The following is an 18031-nucleotide window of genomic DNA, read 5'->3' on the forward strand; positions in this document are numbered from 1 at the left end:
GACTGATCGTTATTTTATAGAGAGTACATTTAGCGTCCTCTTTTGGTAGTCTGAAGTAACTGCAATCACTCAGAAATCCTAAAACTATTTCCCTGCAAACACAAGTTTATAAACAATACATATTTCATGATTAAAAATGGAAAAATGCTCCATTGCAATCCCCGTGAGTCCTTTTCCACAGTTACTGTCTCTTCGTGTCCAGTGTTAAAAAAAAGGATGTCATCATGTTATTATTATCTCGGAGGGGGTCCTCTCCCACGGCCACGTCCTCGACCAGGACCGGACACCGGTCCCGGTCCTCTGGGACCAGGCGGTTTTACCACAGCCCCTCTGCCGTTTGAATTGGGTGTTGCTGCATCTTTCTGAACACCTTTTCCAGCAGCGCCCGATTTTGTCTTCAGTGCCTTTGTATCTGGTGTCTTTTTATCTATTTAACAAGAACGTAAAAGAAGATACAAGATCATTTGTTTTTTATTTCGTAAAACCTATATCCTTCATTGTCAGGGTTGCCATGGTGCCCAATTGGTCCCACCCGTGTGGTTTCTGTCTTTCCACACCAGACCGCTGTCTAACGTGCATGACTCCCCACTTCCCGTAAAATAAAAGGCTTGTGTGAGAACATCATGCGTTTGGGTCCTGATCCAGTTCTGGTTCTTGACATAAGTTTGGGGACGTTTAGATATGTTCTTGTTTTTAAAAGAAAAGCACTGTTTTTTTTTTCAGTGAAGATGACATGAAACTAATGAAAAACACACCCCAAACATTGTTATAGTAGTAAATGACTATTTCACCAGTGACACACATTTTCATATCTGGAGTCGAATATTGGTTGGCTGAGAGCCGAAAGGGCGAGGGGGATTGGGAAAGACTCGTTGTGAGAGAGTGGTGGAGAATGCGTTTGGAGTTAACGAGAGCCGTCGATTCTTGAGTGGTGTAACTGTTATATTCTTTTGCGGCGTGGCTATAGCCGACAGTAGCCATTGATCAATAAAGCGACCTGTTGTTAAATCGTCGCCTTTCTTTTCACCGGACGCTACAGTACTGTACACTGTTTTGGCTAATTGTATCAGAAGGCTAATGGATGATAAGAAAACCCTTGTGCAATTATGTTAGCTGAACTGAAAACAGTTTAGCTGGTTAAAGAAGCTATAAAACTGACCTTCCTGTTAAGCTAGTCGAGTATCCGGAGCATCGCAATTGTGGTTGTGATTAAACTTTCAGAATAGCCCGAGAAAGAGAACCTTAGTGTGAAACAGTCTGTTCTTGCTCTAAGAAATGAAATTGCTTGAAAACTGAAAGTCTCTGACTACAGTGTTTAAGTCAAGTCAAGTCATGTTTATTTGTTACAGCCCTTAATTACAAAGAGTCTCAAAGGGCTGCACAGATCAAAGACTATTGCAAACTATTTTTACAGACTATGACACCATCCCCTCATCTAAAACCTACATGAGGGCAAATAATACAAATTTACTACTCCCTTCAGAGAACAGCACAATCAGACTCTAACTAACGTAGAAAGAGAAGTGGCAAGAGGACAAGCACAATAGAGTATCTCGAGAAATTTATGACTTGCAGATCCTCAACTAGCAGTTTCGGTAAATAGTACCCACCAAACACCAGTTGCAAAGAAAACGCCATATGTGAAACTGGCCAGCAAAAGGAAAAGATTAATATAGACCAAGGAAAGAGTCTTTAAACAAATAATTTGAGAAATAATAATGTGACTTTTTCATGGAAAACACAAACGTGCCCGGGTGACATCAAACTTTTAAACAGAAGTGTAGTTTACAGCTTTTAGTAAATAAATTACTAGATCCTCAAAAATTGTGTTATTGTAATATACGGTAATTAAGACACCTGCAGAGTATCACACAAATAAAATAAACATAATCTAGCACTGCGATTGATTAAAATAATTTGCTAACCCGGCTCTGGTGGTGGAGGTGGGGGCGCTAGCGAGCGGTCTGGCAGCAGGTCTTCCAAGTCTTTCATAACTTCGTTGGTGCTGTTTGTGTTGTTGCGACGGTTCTTTTCTTCATCACGAGCCTAAACATGGAATAGGGGCAGCGAGTAGTGAATTGTTACCAAAAAATGTCCCCAAAAATTTAATTTGTTACAGGATTTATTATTCTGTAATATTCTTATCTTTTTACGTTTCTGTTTTTTATTTATTCATTTAGTTTTTCCTTTGGGTATCTCCCATTAGGTTCTTTTTTTAAACCAAAACTTGACAGGTTTCTCATTCAGTCTCTTGGGTTTTCATTGTTATTTTGGGGTGTAAGGGATGGGTTCTGACTGTAGGAATTGTCTTTGTTATATGAAAGGTGTAAGAGTTTTTAGGAAACAAAACTCTCATTTTCTACTCCAATATATACAGTCTTGTGTAGAGTATTCAATGTCAGAAAATGATCAAATATTGTCAAAACATGGGAGGTAAATACCTGTACTGTGTTTTAAGTCAATCACATAGATATGTTATCTGACTGATACCGCTAGAATGTGAAGTTGGGAAAGGCGGGATACCGCTTCAGTTGTGCATCAAAGGTCGCCGTCACAACTCCACCACAGGGGGTCTGCCCCTCCCGGACCCCAGAGCTGGTACACGTCTCACCTCACAAGGGCAGTCTGAATTTGGCCAGCCAGAAGGTAGCAGGGCATGTCCTGACAGAAAAAACTGGTAGGTCCTGGCCAGGTCTCAGCTCAACAGGCAGCCAGCCAGACTTGCCAGGACGGCAGCCAAGCTTGATTAAGCTAGCGGCCAAACCAGTGGAACAAAGCCAGCAACCTCGGAGAAGCCTCAAGCCATCCGCAGTCAACCTCTCCTTCAACACTCTGTATCCTGTGGTCCTCGTTCCAACCAGTTATCAAGCCTACCAGGATTCCTCATCGCTCTACAGCAGAGGACATGGAGACTGTGCCTTCATCTTTATCGACGCAGAACTTCGCAGAACATCTCGTTGTTGCTAGGTATTGGTATTACGCAAAATTGGGAACTCAAAATACAATAACGTAAAAATCAAGCCAATGTTCTTGTCTATCCAAATGGTGCCAGATTAAGTTCTCAACTTCTATTTTATATTTTTGTTTTATTTTCTTATTCTTGTTTCGTGTTCTATTCAAGCTTCTTCATTAGATGATTAGTAACAGAAAATTCCATAAATCCAAGAGTATGTGTGTCTTGATCAAAAAAGGTAAAAAGAATTCACCTAATGTGTGTAGCCATCCTTCAGAATAACTAAACAAGGTTTTTCATTAATTTTCCTGACATAATGATCCAAAAACGTATGTGATGCTCCAAAAAGGCAAGACGAGTTTTGAAAGAATAAACCCGGCTCTTTAATTCAATTGGTCAATAAATTGTTTGTTGGAATAATTTATTTACCACCCATATTCGCAACACTTGTATGTTTTAAACACTCTAGAAGGAGGTTGGTTCAAAAATAACCCAATTTCTCTGAAGTGTGAACTGATTAACACCTTTAATTTGACCCAACATATTTTGTTTATAACAGCACCCCGTCTATTGTTAATAAAGAAAAAAATAGCCCAATAATGGGTAATGAAGTAGCAACAAACAGTAAACATAATCATTTTATTAAAACGTTGAAAAAGAGTAATTCTTTACAAAGAAAAGTTATCCTTTTTTGTTGTTTAAAGTGACATACTAAAAAAAATATTGGCCAGAATAGAGTCGATTGGTTTAAAGCGGCCTGAAAAAAAATGAGATTTTTGGGGGGGAGTAAAAAAATTGGGTCCTCCTGTGCATTACAAAATCTTATTCTTTAAAATGACCTGAAAAATGTGTCAATCTGTTTGAAGAAACACAATAAATTGATTTATTTAAGAGTCAAAACAATTGGACCATTTTGTTTAAAAGTCAACAAATTGAGATCATTTGCACAAAAGAAAATCGTGTCTTTGTTTGAGCATCCCCAAAATTGGGTCTATTTCTTTAAAGCAACCTAAAAGATTAGATTGTTTTTAACAAAACAACAGCCAAAATTGGGTATTTTGATCAAATAAACCCCAAATATAAGGCCATTCTGTATCAGAACCATTCCAAAATTTTGTTGTTTTGTTCCAAAGAAGTTCTTTAAAAAAAATCAAGCCTTTTTGTTTAAAAAAAACCAAAACAAATTGCTTAGTCTTGTATAACCCCTAGAAACTGGACCATTTTGTTTTCAATAACCCAAAACGCTGAAGTACTTTTCTGCAACATCCAAAAAATAGTTGTTGATCAAATTGATATAAGTGGTGTCCAATCTGGACCCCATTTGGGTATTTAGTGTTTCTGGAATGTATACTGTGACTTCTCGTTTTTAACGGTGCTTAGGTTCTAAAATGAACCCTTGATAGGCGAACTCCGTGAAGTAGAAACCTATATTTTGTACAATTGTCATACAAATAAATCCTTTAATGCATTGAATTAAAAAACAACAACATATTTTTATAAGCCCAAGTATTTTTTTAACAAATAAAAGTACTGTATATTGTAATCAGTTATCTATTTATGACCAATGACTACCATCTTTGGGACTGTTAAACCAATCTGAATGCAGAACACAATGCCGTTCTGTGAAGTAACAAAACCATAAAAACTCATGCATGTTATAGCAAGGGATCACTGTACTCTTTACCATCTGCATCTTCTTCTTCAAATCCAAGTTGGAGTTTTTGTATGCCTCTGAAACGGAATTCAAATAGTAGATGGCAAGTCTGGGGAGAAAAGTACCATTTTTAGTATACACAGTGACAGCAAAGTAAAACATTTTTTAAAAGTATTGTATTTGTATCTTGTACTGTATTTAGCTCTGTACTCACACCATCAGCAAAACAGCTGGTATAATGAGTCCCGGGTTGGCCACATAGCCAAACAGCGTCCCGATGAAGGCCGGCAGGTCGAGATCGATTGTCTCGATGATCACGTCAAACATTTTGGCCTTTCCGCTTCAAAAATTTAAAACTTTGATGTACGGAACTGTGAGAATGCTTAATGTACACAGCCGTTAAAAAGTTTGGGGACTTTAAGAAATATCCTTGTTTTTTAAGGAAAAGCACTACGTATTTCTTTTCATTTGTTCAGAAATACACCCCATTCATTGTTAATATGGTTTATTACTATTTTAGCAGCAAATGTCTGTTTTTAATGCGTTGTCTACATAGGTGTATATAGGCCCATTTCCAGCAACCAGCACTCGTGTGTAGTAATAGTACATTGTATTTGCTTATATTGAACAACTCATTTAATAAATAAAAGTCTGACCTTTCACGGAAAACACAAAATTGTCCAGGTGACCCCAAACTTTTGAACAGTAGCGTATTTTATCCAAGGCGTTACCTGAATGGTCCGCAATCGAATGAGGGTGGGAGAGTCATAATGGTGTAGACAACCGGCAACAAACTGAGGAAAAGGATGAGGAGCAGGAGCCCCATGTAGAAGTTGTTGGATTTGGAGGCCTTGAAGACTCTTTCGTGAGGGACGTTGGTGGCCATGACAGCCCAGCACTGATAGTACATTGACGTGAGCAGCCTAAGGACATTGATGCCAACCAGACCGGGAGCGTAAAAGGCCCCCATCCTAAAATGAGAGCACTGACAAAATCAAAATTATCTAGCTCAATATGTTGCTTGGTGTGCAAAGACTGGTAAGTCACTGAAGAGTTTTTGGTCCATTTGCTATATTTGAATAGTCAATCTTGACTGAATCCAGTTAACATGTGTGGGAGGAGTTAATGAGAACAAAGCAACAATTGTCGAAATAGTGCCAGATTGAGTCACAGGCGGCGTGTCTTTTTGTGCTTTTTTACTGGTGGTTTCTGCCATAATTAACCATTTGCATTAATTTGCTATCATTCCTCAAGGATTGAAGGGAACTTCAACAACCTGACATTCAGCCCATGATACGAAAAGTATTTTTGATAGATAATTTCCACAGCTCTTCAACTCGGATGTGTAAATTGAGGAATTGATTTGTGGGTAAAAAAAAAAAAAATATCGCATGTTGTAAGTTTTAAATAAAGTAGCGTCAAACCTATCATGATATGTATTATACGAAAAATGTTGGCAAAAACATAATTCTCTAGAAGGGCATCTAAAATGTTTCCAAACGTCACTGCGGTGTATTGTTCAGAGCGCATGTTTTGCGCAAAAGGGCAGCTTGTAGTACGGAATTTACGGAAGATGTTTCTCAACACTTAAAAGGGATTCCCACTCACTTAATACTGACAGATTCAAAAGCTCTTAAGTTAATACAACCATATTAAATGAAGGATTAAAACAAGTTCATACCAGATCATTCCTTGATTGAAGACAAGTCCCAAAACATTACCACTGATGTCAAACTCTCCATACGATGGCTGAAGACATAAAACCAATATTGGCTTGAGTCTACATGTATTTACAGATGACTTTCTGACCATTTCTTTATCCTGATCCCCAAGTTTTGTAAGCATGCTTTTAAACAATCGAGGGGGGAAATGGTGTATTCTAGACATATTTTGCTGAACGGGTTTGATTTCTTCAAGATGATTTATATAGAGCCATTTCACACCGCAAACAAATAATAACTGTAATTCATATCCCAAACGATGAATGCTTTGCTAATTTCAAGAATTGTTTTTTATACATATCATTTATTTATATTTACCAAAAAAATAAGGGAAAAAACGTTGAAATTAACACCATCATTTTGCTAATATTAAGCATTTATTATCTCATTTTACCCCAAAAGTCTCAAAATACGAAAAATATTTTCTTTCAAAAAAATATATCATGAAATAATAAATTAGTTAACAAAAGTATCTCCCTTTTGTGTAAATGGGGAAAACTAATGCTAATGATGTATTTAGGAAAAGTATACACTGAAACAATTTAAAGATAGCTCACTTTGCATTATTTTCTTAAATACATTTAAATGTCTAACAATGAAACGTACAAATCCAGCTTCCAGGTCCCAGCACCAACAGTAGTTGAGGAAACGCACAATGACAGCTCTGGCAAAGTCACCTATCAGGATTGTCAAATAGGTGACTTGGATGTCCGACACAGTCAGCTTTACAAACTCCTACAAAAAGATTTTTTTAAAATCATAAATAGATGAATACATAAATAAACAAACGAATACTGTAAGCAGAATATATATTGCTGGCTATCTACAGGCTAGATAACTAGCTAAATCAATAACTGTTCTGTCGAAACCAACCAGTACAGTATTGAATTAAATTGTCTTAATTGTCATTGATATCAACATTGGATGCAACGAGATTGGCCATGGCACTCTAGGGTAAAAATGTAATAAAGACTTTAAAGGGGGAAAAGGAGGGGGTATTAAAGGCAGAAGAAAAAATATATAGTGACAATGTAGTGCTAAGAGACTGCCCTAAGCTATAATAATGGGGCAATATTTGTAAATGAAACAGAATAGTGTATGTAACAATAGTGCAATGTTAAGTGGTGCAATAATAGTTAGCAGCAACAACAAAAAACAAAAACTTCTTTTTCGGCACAATATGTACAGTGTGAACAGCAGGAAGTTCAGAACTAGCCAATGCTCAGTGCTGAGGTAGAATAGACGTGGTGGAAGAAGTTCACAGACTGTGGGCAGTTAGAAAGAAAGTCCATAATCCAGCAGCAGCTGAAGGAAAAAAACGTAGGTTTGGAGAGTTTCTTCAACATAACATCTGGGATAAATATTTTGAATGCTGAGCTGAAGACAAAGAAAAATAACCTGACATAGATCCTCTGTTGCCCCAGGTTACGCCGCACAGTATAAATTGCTGTATTTATAACATCATCAGTGAGGCAGTTTGTTCTGTAAACTAACTGATGAGGGTCCAGTATGGGGAGGGGGGGACTCTTTGTGGTCTTCAAACACCAAACTCTTAAAACACTTGTATGGTACAGCAGACCTGCAGTATCAAGGCTGACAACTGATGACTTGTTGGTGGATGATGAGAGGCAGGATGGACATGGAGTGCTTGAAGAACGTAGTGAACATCACAGCCAGCTAGTAAGCGTAGTTTGTAAGCACCATCCCTGGTACTCCGTCCAGACCAGCCACCTTTCTGGGGTTTATAATTCTCAGCACACGTCTTAATTCGTGATTTTGAAGTATCAGTGTGCTGCTTCTGGTTGTCGGTGGGTGTGACGCAAATGCTGTAGGCCTGCTATCTTTAAAGCAGGTGATTTCCATTCTCTGTCAATGAAGCATTAGCCCCAAAGGTCACCATTTAGTTTCTTCTGAAGTTTGGAATTTATCCCTGCCACATTCTCCTCATCCTCCTCAATCTTTCGCGTTTAGGCTGCCCTGGCAACCCTGACGTCTCTATTCATGAGGACCTACATAGCTTTGCCCACCTGACCTGAAGGTGGTTTATCATTCCTTCATCTTGCAGTTATTTTTTGTTAAATTTCTGCCAGAAATCAGTCTTGGTGTCTGTTAAGGCCCGGTCACACAGCCTTTCACGGGCGTATCGTGGCTGAATCACGGCCAGAAATTTCTGCCCGTGAAGCAGACGCTGTTGGACGCTTTGAGATTGCGATACAGACGAGATACAGCAGTGCTTTACACGCGGTAAGAAATTCACGCGCGGCGAAAAAGTTTTGCGCTGCTCAAAAAGTTTTGCGCGGGTAACCGCGGGCGGCACACGTGGTACACACGAGGTAAAGACGCGGTACGAACGTGCTAGGACGTGCTACGGCCGCGGCCAAGACGTGGTTACACGCAGGTAGGACGCGAAATTTTAGCGGGTAATCGCGGGTGGAGCACGGTCATAGCACGTTTGTTCTGCGCCTGTATCGCGGTGTTATCACGTGCATTAGCGTGTGTACCGCGTGTAAGCACGGTCAAACACGATGCACCCGCGGTTACCCGCGATACAGTCGCCGGCGTCTGTTTCGAGGGCATACCACAGGTAAACAGCGGGTTTAGCCAATTTTGCACATTTTCCACCGCGTCTGCTTCACGGGCAGAAACTTCTGGCCGTGATTCAGCTGCGATACGCCCGTGAAAGGCTGTGTGACCAAGCCTTTACAATTGCAAGTTCTGATACTATAAAAAAGGCTTGTACGTATAAGCACCTATTGTCCATCCCTAGTTTGTAACTATGTTTATTAGTCTGAGTCCAGTTAAGAGAGCTGTTTCACCTTTACAGGTTTTACAATGAAACCCAATAAGCCATCTATTTAGGAAAACATCTGTTCTTACTATGCCAACTGCTGTCTCCCAGCAAGGTCCTCTGATGACATCGGCAGGGTTCATTGGTGGTGGGGTAGCCTCAGTGTCATTGATCAAGCGTGTGTAATTGGCGTGATACTCCTTCAGAGCCAAAATGGTCGCATTCTTAATGGACTCTTCTTCTTCGAGCTAAGGGCAAGGCAGGACAAGTTTTGTGAAATATTACTAGAGTGTTGTTTAGAAAATGTGTGAACTGCTGACAAGTCTCACCTTGGTGTTGACCTCATCAAAGAGTGCAAACAGGAATGTGTAGAGATTCCCCAGCAGAAGTGCAAAGATGCGCCCCAACTGCCACTTAAGGGCAATCCGAGGGTGGTAGTCCTCCAGCTCGGCAATGGTCTCAAACAGTGGGGGGCACAGGAGGCCCAGCAATGACATGATAATCTCCAACTGGAGCAGAAGAAAGGTACCGATAGTACTTACTAGCAAGAAAGTATCACAGTACCAAATAATTGCTTTACACTTTAAAAAACAATTTGGCCGATAAAAAAGACCTGTTTACATGTCCAAACATTTATTTAAATCAAAGTAATGCATACTGTAACTACAGCTTAACCTTTTTACATTACAATTTTCACAATAAAAATCTGCGAAGTGGCGAGACCACGAAAGGTGAACTTAATATACCAGAGGATTACTGTGTTTTGTGTAAAAAATGGGGTTGTTTTTCCACCCCTCCTGTTCCAAAAAAGCATCATCTGTGAGGGTCCAGCGCACCAACGCGTGCTATTGGACTAATAAACTGATTAAGCACACCAGGCACTTGATAATCACCTGCATATAATGACAGCACAGACAGATCCCTAAGTTATTTGAAACCAACAAAAACAAAAAAATGGATCAATTTGATCCAAGTACCAGATTGGACATTTTCTAACCAATTTGGGTTATTTTTGTTTAATCTATACCATAGCCTTCTTATTTATGCATGCAAACGCCCAAAAAGATCAGATCAGCGATTTGTTGAATTACAACTTCAAAGGTGAATTCTGAGCAGTAGTATAGCCTTTTCTACAAACAATTGTATTGTGTACTGCATTTGTACATCTAACAATGTCTTGACATTACCTCATTTTTCTCATACCAGCTGAGATCGTTTCTATTGGCAAACTCCTGTGACCTCTTCACCACAAAGTAGATGAGGTACCCGCTTCCTCCTAGGCTGCAAGTGATGAGGACGTTAGCCAGAACCCTGAGGAACCTCCTCAGATGAATATTCTCGTCTTTCTGGTTCTCTTGCTCATCCACAATGGACTCCTGATCTTGCACAGGAGTTGCAAAAAAGCAGTTGCATGTAGTTGCTACTATTCACATTCATGAGACTGGTTTTTCTATGGGTACCTTGAAGCTGGTGGTGATGGAGGCGTACTTGTTGTCGGCAGTTTCTGCATTTCCGATTAGATAATCCCAGCTTGTGAACATTTTCCAAGCGAAAGTAAACTCGCCATCTTCTCCGTCCCCACCACCAAGGTCCGCATTCTTTGCCATTCTAACCGAAGAAACAGAGACATGTGAGGAGGGGAGAAGAAAGCACAAGGTTTTGCAAATCCTAGTGCACATAACTCACGTGCGGATCACGACCATCAAACTGTAGCCGAATGTTCCAATCCCAACCATGAGGTAGGCTAAAGGCAGCCGGAACTTCAGCAAGCCGATGGTCCTCTGGCTATTGTAATATCCGTAGAACAGGACAGAATACTTGCAATAACCCTGAAGGTTGGGATAATATTATATTGTATAATATTTCCTTACTCAATTTCTAGTAGAAAATATTAAATTGGGATCTATAGGCTTTTTCTTAAATATTGTTGGCGTTCTTGAGGGGTAAGGAAGGAATTTTCTGTTCTAGTGGTATCAGTATAATAATGAATTCATAGGATTAAGATCGAGGGAGATTACTAAACGTCAAATGTGGACATTTTAAGCACTTTGAGACTATTTTGTGGTCATGGGCAATACAAATAAAACCTCAAAAACCTCAGTATGAGGAAAATTAAGAAACCTTGGTGCTACTCAGGTGTTCTTAAGGGAATACCTGGTGCCTGTGAACACCACGTAGGAGACCCCTGATTTAAAGGAACTTCATTGAAAACATCTTTGGGAGAGGATAATTTTTTTCTTTGGGGTGGGGGACGATATTAGCCATTGTAATATTGGAAACTGCTGAGCTTCGAATTTACATCTGTCAGACAAAAGCAGTAACGTTCAAGTAAATTTCCCTGCATGTTTTTAAGTCATATTTTCTGAATAACATACAATCTAAAAAATGTATATAATATGATACATTTAAAAGAATATGGATGACCGTCGGCCAGAAAATATTTGATTGAATGGCGACAGGCATGGCAAACAATAACACTATCGAGAGCTGATGCAAGTACCTATGCCTGTAATATAGCTTGGTAGTAGCACGATAAAGGGTATCGAGTTTGAATTTTAGTCATAATATTTCAGGCAATATATTTATATTTTACAATTCCTATCATAAATCCTATCTAGTTCATTATTGAACTGAAATTTCTTTATTGCCATCTATATCAACGTAGTGAAACATTGTATGCAAAGAGATTACAAATGGCACTTAAGGATAAACATGCAGTAAAGACTTTAAAGAGAAAATACTGTCATAATAAATTGGCAAAAATATTTACTACGTAGTGCTTAGAGGCTGGCCCAAGTTATAATAATAGTGTGTTATGTCTCTATCTGTAAAACATTACTAATCCACATTGCCGATGAGTTAGGCATCCTGAACTGGAACTAGATATTCGACCCAGTGACTTGTTTAAGTGACAACAACTCACATTGAAGTCCATAAGGACCGAGTAGTCTTGAGCAGTTGCCTGTTCTGCTCGAGGAACAGTTTTCCTGGGAATAGAACCGTAAGGAAGGCCCATCAGAACCTGCATTACAAAGAAAAACAAAGCAAAAGTAATTTGAAGATTACAAATGATAGCTCGTCACTAGTAATGACATAGCCAATACGATGTGGCATCAAAATGTTTGACACCCCAATAATATTGGGTTTGTATGAAAATGATTTTAACTGTGGCTACTCGATTGTTAAATAGCAACTAGAGGCATCGCGAGTATTGATACCCTATAAAGGGTGATATCAGCAGAAACCAAAACCTGGTACCAGTCCTCGCACAACACAAGTAATTACTATGGCACCTCAGGAATGACCACTAATCCGAAGGTAAAACCGAACATGACGAGGTTCATCCCATACATCCATCGCAGGAAGATGAAGTAAGATGCAACAGATGAACCAAAGTGACCTGAGGACATTGAAAGTTGTCAATCATTGGTACAATAGCAGCTTGCTCATAAGCTGTAAACTCACTTTCCACCTCTTTGATCTTCCTCTCCCAGGGAATACATGCGGTTTTGAAATTTTCAAAGTCTCTCTGGAATTTAATCCATTTCTTTGAAAACACAAAAAGAAACATTTTATTGTGATGCTAAACCTGTGCATGCGCTAAATAACAGAAGTATTTCGCTAACTTTTGTCATCATGACTTTGTAGGCATACCACTTCCTTCCTTTTCCTTTGCCAAGAGCTCCTTCAAACTTATCCACAAATTCCTGAGCTTCCCTAAAAATACACACAAAGGATGTAAAGGTTTGTTGCCATTGTTGGCCATAAACATCAAAAACATGTTTCGATGACCTCTAGTAGACAATTACTTGAGGTGCGTGAGTCGCCTCTTCATCCTCCAAGGCTTGTTCCTGATAGTGGATATCAGTTTTTTTTTCTCTTCTACCTCTTCCATTAGCAGGGCCATCTCCCCTTCCGATAATGATTCCTCTTCATCGTCAGAGCTTGAACTGGAGTCCGACGAACTGGTGAAGGATGAACAACTTCATAGAACTCGAAAATCTTTTGCAACAGATTACGGTACACTAAAAAATTCAAAGCTGAGGTCAATCCAAAGTTTTTCTTCTATGGGCTCCAAATAGTCTAACCATGAAAATTAGTTTAATATGAAGAGTATAATTCAATCTGTCTCAGAGCAGCAATTTTGTTAGTTGGTGTTGAGGGAATATGACATCACAGTTGATCAGTCTTCAACGGTCAGCTAATGACTATTTGTGGCTTTTTTTTACCCGAGTCCTGATTTGTAGTTTGAAGACGATTGGCAACTTCAACGTCTTCTTTGCTTGGTAGCATTTTCAAAATGGCTCCCTCCAGAGATGGGTTAAAACAGAGGCTATTATTTTTTTCCAACTCAAACTCAACATACCTAATACGTCTAATTAAAATGCTGAGTTTAGAGTAATGGAGGCCCAAACAGCCACTGTACGTAGATATGTCTTTAATAGGTACGTAGATATGTCTTGGATAGATACGTAGATATGTGTTAAATACATACATAGATCTGTAGATAGATATTCCTTTTGAGTCTTTAATTTTGCAATAAAGAGTTACTTCAAGTGTTGTGGTATTTTTTTGGTCATAAAAATGTGGACAGAGTTTACCTCTCTTGTTTCTTCTTTTTCTTTTTGTCTTTTCCCTTGGCTTCTCCCTTTTTGCTTTTACTGTCATCCTCCTCCTTTCCACCTTTCTTCCCTCCTTTTTTTGCCTTCTTTCCCCTCCGCTCATCACTGTCCTCCTCCTCACTATCTGAGGTCTTGCCTCCCTTTTTCCTACTGGCAGCTCCTCCTCGTTTCTTCCTCTTGGAGCCACTGTCCTCACTTTCGTCATCACGTTTGTTGGTGGACTTCTTTGCGTTTGGGCCCTTTCTTGTCCGAGGAGTTTCCGGCTCCTCTTCATCTTCTTCGTCTTCACTGGCTGCTTTCTTCCCACGGGCTCTTCCCTTTGCGGCTGTCCTCCCACCTGCTTTCTTCCTGTTTCCTCGACTGCGGGCGGCGCCATCTTATTTGAAAGTTTGGATGGACAATGTAAGAGGTCAACGCATATGGGCAACATGGAACTGAATATGGTTACCAACTTACCATCACTGTCACTTGCGTCTTCTTCCATATCAATCCCAACTGTGAGTTAAATACAGCACACATATGTCATTGCACAAGCATGTATCTGGTTCTGTTGTAAAGCATACAATGCTAAAGGGGGAACCACAAGGCTTCCTGTTTTAAATTGGACGGATTGTAACAAAACTAGGGCTGCAAGGCTTAGTTGACAAAAATCGAGAATAGAAGTAGTCGACAATGAATTCCATTGTCGACGATTGTCACCAGACACGTTTTTTCCAATAGTGTGAGACATCTCTACATGAATATAATGTCTGGTTAGAGTTGCTCATGTGCAGTAACATCTCTGACTTGAGCAGTTACATACAGAGATGACGGCGTCAACATCAGTTGGCATATCATAAACAAAATTGAGAGCATTTTAGCATAAATACGTCCAATAAAAAGGGTATTTGCAAAGCTTGCAAAGCAGACCCTGCGTATCATGGCAGTACCTCAGCGATAAAGCAACATTTGAAGACCAAATATGTCGGACAGTTAAATGAAACAGAGTCTGGAGCCCATCCCAACCATCTACTGGCAGTGTGCTATGGACACCCTAAACTGGTCGCCAGTCGCAGGGCACACATAGACAGACAACTCACTCGCTCATTCACACCTAAGGACAACATGGACCGGCCAATGAACCTGACATGGAATGTTGGAGGAAACCCACAAAGGCTTGAGAACATGAAAACTGGTAGCTGGATTTGAACCCATGACCTCAGAACTGTGCAGCGGACGCGCTAACCACTCAGCTGCTGTGCCACAGCGTGACAAAATATCATCTGGAGGAAAGAAGTAGAGTCCTGAAACCATTTCCACACCTTTTTGGAATCACTAAAGCAAAATAACATATCAGCAAGATTTTTTTTAAATTCCAATTTGAATGTTGTTTGTAAAAAAAAAAAAAAGTTCATGAACCTCATTACTTTTATTTGTTAAGCCAGTTGGCAATTCAAAATATTGAAAGAGGCATATTGGAAAAAAACAACCACAACATATGTTTAGAGCTGAAAAAACATCAAAAGTTACATAAGCCTTATCAGGAGGGCAACACATACTGCATATATATGTTAAGAAGGTCAGTGCCATACTAGCCCCCCCACAGAAACTATATCATTTTCCATTAAAAAAATATTTTGGGAAAAAGTGCCAGGGAGCAAATGGGGCAGAGGTCTCCAACGTGGTGCCTGCAGGCACCAGGGTGCCTCCTAAAGACAGCGGAGGAGCCCGGAGATCTGTTCTGAAGTTTTTATTTTAGAAATGCATATTAAACTGAGTGCTGTTTGCTCTAATCAGCAAAAAGTAACCCGAATCATGAAAAAGGTTTGAGTCTCCTGCACCAAGAGGCTTCAAAGAGCCGCATTTGGCTCCAGAGTCGCTTGTTGCTCACCCTCAAGTTAAACAAATGTTTGAGCCTGTAAATAGGGTTTGCTCTTAGGTTTCAATGTTTACTAGAGTACTTAAAACATGAATAGTTTTATACTTTGCGGATTTTGACTATCACAGGTCGTTTTAGAACACAACCCCTGCGAAACATAAAACATAGCCAGCACACCAAAATAACTAAATAAACATGTTTATCTTCCCGCCTCACCGTCATCTGCCGACAAAGCTCCTTTTCTCGGCATGCTGAAAAACAGAATACTTTCTGCCTCCTTCACGAGGTTTTCCTCGAGGCGACCATTTAATATCTTTCTTCTCCGCTAACATCCAGTACCCAACTCGGGTATCTTGCGAAGCCGTCACTATGGTGACAGAAGCATGTGATAAGATAACAAAAGAAGTTCTGGATGTGTGTGTTGCATGTCCAAAGAGGTTCAAATTTTTGTGCATTTTTTGAAAGTTTCTTACACAAATTGACAGTTACCATGTTACAGTAACACATTTGCTTTTACGAAATGGAGAGACACCATTATCCAAAGTGCTTTGGTGGACTCTCACTTGTTTTAGACGGCACACACACAAACGTACAGGCAACAGCCAGACACTTTTTAAGATTTAATGACGGTTTGGGTTTCTAAAAGCAGAAACCAGAAACTAACTAGTAAAGACTAATTTGGTAGGTTTTAAATCAGCCGACCCAAATCGGAGTACAACAGGCAGAAAAACATTAAAAGATGATTTTTCACATTTAAATTTAATCCTTAAGGATACCATTCCCTAAGATCGAGGTGTGGTTCAAGTCTGAAGGAAGTCCTATGTACAGTTTAAAACAATACAATTAAAATAAATTATTAAATAGCTAATAACATTGAATAAAACCAGGGTGCTCAACATAAAGAAAAACAGTAGGATACAAGTGCAATTTTGACTTAATTTTCTTTACCGTAACGTAACAAGTACACAACATCCATCCATCCATCCATTATCTGCACCGCTTATCCTCAGTAGGGTCGCGGGGGTGCTGGAGCCCATCCCAGCAATCTTCGGGCAGTGGGCAGGGGACACTCTGAACTGGTTGCCAGCCAGTCGCAGGGCATGTAGAGACAGACAACTCACTCGCTCATTCACACCTAGGGACAATTTGGACCAGCCAATTAACCTGACATGCATGTTTTTGGAATGTGGGAGGAAACCGGAGTGCCCGGAGGAAACCCACGTGAACACGGGGAGAACATGCAAACTCCACACAGAATGTTCATGACCTCAGAACTGAACACACGCGCTGATCACTGCGCCGCCGTGCTGCCCAGTACACAACATTTGTTTATTTATTTTATGTTATTTGTGTTACTTTTGCTTGACTTTATTTTGCTTTATGTTTTGGTTCTTTTCAGCTAGGTGTGGTTTGGTTTTGGTTTGCATTCTTTGCAAATATAAATCTTCCATCACAAAGTACTATAAAAAACTGTACATCAACATTTTTTGGTGTGGTATTCTTTGTACTATATGTTGAGTGGCAAGCGGGCCGCAAATAGCCCCTGGGCTGTAGTTTGGAAACATCGGTTGTAAAATGAAATTAAATAGTAATATTCAACTTTTTTACCAAGGTCCACTGATTTACAATCTGGCAGTAAGATAAAAAGACAAACAAACTGTAAACTAAAATTTTTATAGTACTACTTTATTTAACACAGTAAAAACGTGAAGGATCACATGGCATTTTTATTTGGTGTAAAATATAGAGCACTGCTTTTGACCAATTTAAAAATACAGTTGGGGCTGCATATATGTTTTTTTAAGTAATCTCAAAATGAATCAGAAAAACTGTGAAAAAAAACAGCATCAGTGCTTAATGAAAAAAAAAATCTATTTTGATTCATCTTCATCGTCCAGTAAAACATTACTTACATCCTGTATATGCGTACACACACACACACACACACACACACACATATACATATATATATATATATATATATATATATATATATATATATATACTAAATTTACTGCAAATGGGGACATTTTTCAGAAAGATGCTGAAAGTTGTTTGTGTTGTTTACCTGGTAAATAAACTTTTGACACAAACTATCTTTGTTTTTCATTCTTCATAGTCTCTTGTTCTGAGTAAATAGGCGCTGCTTTATGTTTGTAAGGTTTATTTGTCAAGAACCAGAACAGGATCAGGACCCAATCGCGTGACGTTCTCACACAAGCCTTTATTTTACGGGAAATGGGGAGTCATGCACGTTGGGCAGCCGGTCTGGCGTGGAAAGACAGGAAGCCAGAGACCGACGAGATCGATTCCAATTGCCCGGGTTGATATCGGACAGATGGGGTCGATACCGGACAGGACGGGACAGACAAGACAGATAACGAATCAGGATATCAAAAATAAACAGGAGAAACTAGACGGGAACAAAAACTGGA

At 39.5% G+C, this 18031-nt stretch overlaps 1 protein-coding gene across 1 annotated transcript; it reads right to left on the bottom strand.

Annotated features, from left to right (window-relative positions):
- Nucleotides 1-233: 233 nt before the first annotated feature.
- Nucleotides 234-14226, bottom strand: tmc2a (transmembrane channel-like 2a). The gene is made up of 19 exons (XM_088356066.1): nt 14195-14226; nt 13718-14114; nt 12926-13081; nt 12743-12833; nt 12582-12663; nt 12410-12516; nt 12040-12138; nt 10803-10945; nt 10577-10724; nt 10304-10492; nt 9446-9625; nt 9206-9364; nt 6935-7063; nt 6289-6356; nt 5339-5578; nt 4822-4947; nt 4638-4716; nt 1926-2046; nt 234-427 (listed from the first exon to the last, which is right to left on the bottom strand). Exons 1-19 carry the CDS (start codon nt 14220-14222, stop codon nt 234-236), a joined length of 2736 nt encoding a protein of 911 aa, XP_088212192.1. The 5' UTR covers nt 14223-14226.
- Between the last annotated feature and the right edge of the window lie 3805 nt (nt 14227-18031).

This window comes from Urocampus carinirostris, chromosome 16 (genome assembly GCF_059441175.1).
Source record: "Urocampus carinirostris isolate Australia breed hairy pipefish chromosome 16, RoL_Ucar_1.0, whole genome shotgun sequence".
Taxonomy (NCBI): domain Eukaryota; kingdom Metazoa; phylum Chordata; class Actinopteri; order Syngnathiformes; family Syngnathidae; genus Urocampus; species Urocampus carinirostris.

Bases quoted from the DNA above. Each gene is read 5' to 3' on its own strand.
- tmc2a (XM_088356066.1), bottom strand. From the start codon at position 14,222: ATGGAAGAAGACGCAAGTGACAGTGATG. The intron at 12,517-12,581 runs GTGAGTTTACAG...CAATGTCCTCAG, and splicing joins GAAGATCAAAGAGGTGGAAA to GTCACTTTGGTTCATCTGTT. The intron at 428-1,925 runs GTTAGCAAATTA...CTTGTTAAATAG, and splicing joins ACCTCCACCACCAGAGCCGG to ATAAAAAGACACCAGATACA.